Source organism: Limulus polyphemus, unplaced genomic scaffold, assembly GCF_000517525.1.
Source record: "Limulus polyphemus unplaced genomic scaffold, Limulus_polyphemus-2.1.2 Scaffold314, whole genome shotgun sequence".
Classification (NCBI taxonomy): Eukaryota; Metazoa; Arthropoda; class Merostomata; order Xiphosura; family Limulidae; genus Limulus; species Limulus polyphemus.
Genome location: NW_013665924.1, coordinates 194,569 through 196,858, shown reverse-complemented (window position 1 = coordinate 196,858; position 2,290 = coordinate 194,569). Strand labels below are relative to the sequence as shown.

Sequence of the window (2,290 nt, the reverse complement as noted above, 5' to 3'; positions counted from 1 at the left end):
CCCACATACAAACCCAACTTCCTAAGAATGTGTATGCCCACACCAGGTAAAAAACAACTTCCTGAGAATTTGTATGCCCACACCAGATGGACTTCAACTTCCTAAAATTTGTATGCCCACACCAGATGGAATTCAACTTCCTAAAATTTGTATGCTCACATCAGGTGAAAAAACAACTTCCTAATAATTTATATGCCCACACCAGGTGAAAAAAATCTATTTCCAGACATTGATGGTTTTTCTTTATCTTTAAGTACTAAACTACACAATGGATTATCCATCACGGGTATCGAATTCCGGGCTTTAGCATTATGAGCCTTCAGACATACCACTGAGCCACTGTGTGTGGAAAGTATGTTAAACAATTGATAAGCTTACATTGATACTACCATATTCTGAAGATGAAATAATCGTTTCTGTGCTTCAAGATTATGTTTAGCGCCACCTATATAGACACAGGTCAATCACGATTTCATTCCCTTATGGAACAACTAAATTGCATTTTGTACTCACTGGAGATTACTCTAGGTATTTGTCTCCACCGAATCGATAACCGTGAGTGTGCGCAGGAATATAAATTTGATTGTTTTTATTGGGGGTGGGGTGAAGGGGGCACCATAAAACACGTTTATTAATATAACTATATCAACATAGGCAAACACATCATATGCTTAGAATTACATTCACCAAACGATCGGGTCCGTATGCATGTAGTTATTGGGGGGGGGGGGGGGGGAGTTGCCCCTTTGTGCATTCTCCTGTTTACAACGAAATCATATTCATAAATATATGTTACAAATTTGAATTTCTGCTACGAAATAAACTGTATATTTTTATGCTACCTTCTTCCGACGTGGTTGAGGTAATGACTTCACTCGGGGTGCTTTTCCCTAAGCCATTTTCAGCAATAATTCGGAAGTCGTATGAAGAAACTGGAAGTAATTCTCTCACAGTAGCGGAAGTTTCAAAACCAGAAAGCACAAGTTGCGAGCATTGTTCCCAATTACCTAGGCGGAAGTAAAAAAAAATGTTATATCCCTGCAAAATTAATATATTCTTTCCGTAAAATAAAGATATAAACAATGACATTTTTTTTCTTACAAAATAAAAACAAAAACAAGTTGTTTCTTTACTGAACACATAGAACAGTAAAACCTAAAACTTTAAACGATTTTAATTTATCGAATAGAGACTAAAACATTTAAAGATAACTATTATAATAATGGTTTATCAAGGTATTTCGTAGCCGGCGTAATTTTTAAGATTTAATATTATTAGAGATAAAATGGAACAAATCTGATAAACCAATTACCTTCAATTACACGTCATTATTTTGTTCATGTTCTATCGAAAACGGATAAACATTTCAAAGTAATTAGACTCAACTCTTTAAGATAATCCAATATAAAAAGAAAACGGTTTTCGAATCTTCGTTGGAATACTCATTGTTGTGTTCTTACATATCTCTTAGTGGTTTTAATAATTTGTTTTCTACACAAACAAACATACACACAAAGAAAAACAACGCTTTTCATCAAGGTTTCCTACTTCGGTTTTTCTTTGTGCTTTTTTGGATCTTTTCTTACTTGTAATGTTTTTGTATTGAATGGTGTATTTGGTGATAGCACTGTTTCCGCTGTAAGATGGTTTCCATGACAACTCTATCGTTCGGCTACTTTGCGAAATTGCAGAAACATCCGTAGGGGGACTGGGCGGTTCTGAAGGGAAAAGTGGGATATCATATAAAATCCATAAAAAAATTGATAAAAAATAACATATTTATTATCATTTGTATAGAGATCATGAACGTAAATAAACCCACCGGGCAGAAGCTTCATATGTCTTTAGCTTGTTTTGCCTTTGCGATCGTCTTATCATCCTAATTTTTTTTTAAATACATAATCTTTAAGATCACTCTGAAAAAAAAGATTTGTTTTTAAATTTTGCATTAAATTATTTCAATAGCGTAATGTGGCACGGCGGTATGTATGCGAACTTACAACGCTAGAAACAGGGTTCCTATACCCCAGGGGGGCAGAGCACAGATAGCCCATTGTGTAGCTTTGTGCTAAACTTTAAATAAACAAACATAAAGGAATGAAAAGTAATTACATCAATTTGTCAAATGTAAAAAGTAATTATTAGAAATAGTAATATAAATACCCTATGATCAGCTGAGTTCAGACACGCACAGATATTCAAAATAAATCAATCTAAATATATAGATTACACAGGCCTGCAGTGGTTTTATTGTCTTGAAATTTTCACATATTCTACAGTAATTACTGTA

The 2,290-nt window shown here is 34.1% G+C and overlaps 1 protein-coding gene across 1 annotated transcript in view; it reads right to left on the bottom strand.

Moving 5' to 3' along the window:
- LOC106457295 (Down syndrome cell adhesion molecule-like protein Dscam2) overlaps nucleotides 1-2,290 on the bottom strand; it is an 80,285-nt gene that overhangs the window by 27,149 nt on the left and 50,846 nt on the right. The window contains exons 13-14 of the mRNA XM_022383172.1: nucleotides 1,587-1,718; nucleotides 843-1,007 (exon numbers count right to left, since the gene is read on the bottom strand). Coding sequence (XP_022238880.1) covers nucleotides 843-1,007; nucleotides 1,587-1,718 — 297 coding nt within the window. The remainder of the gene's footprint in view (nucleotides 1-842; nucleotides 1,008-1,586; nucleotides 1,719-2,290) is intronic.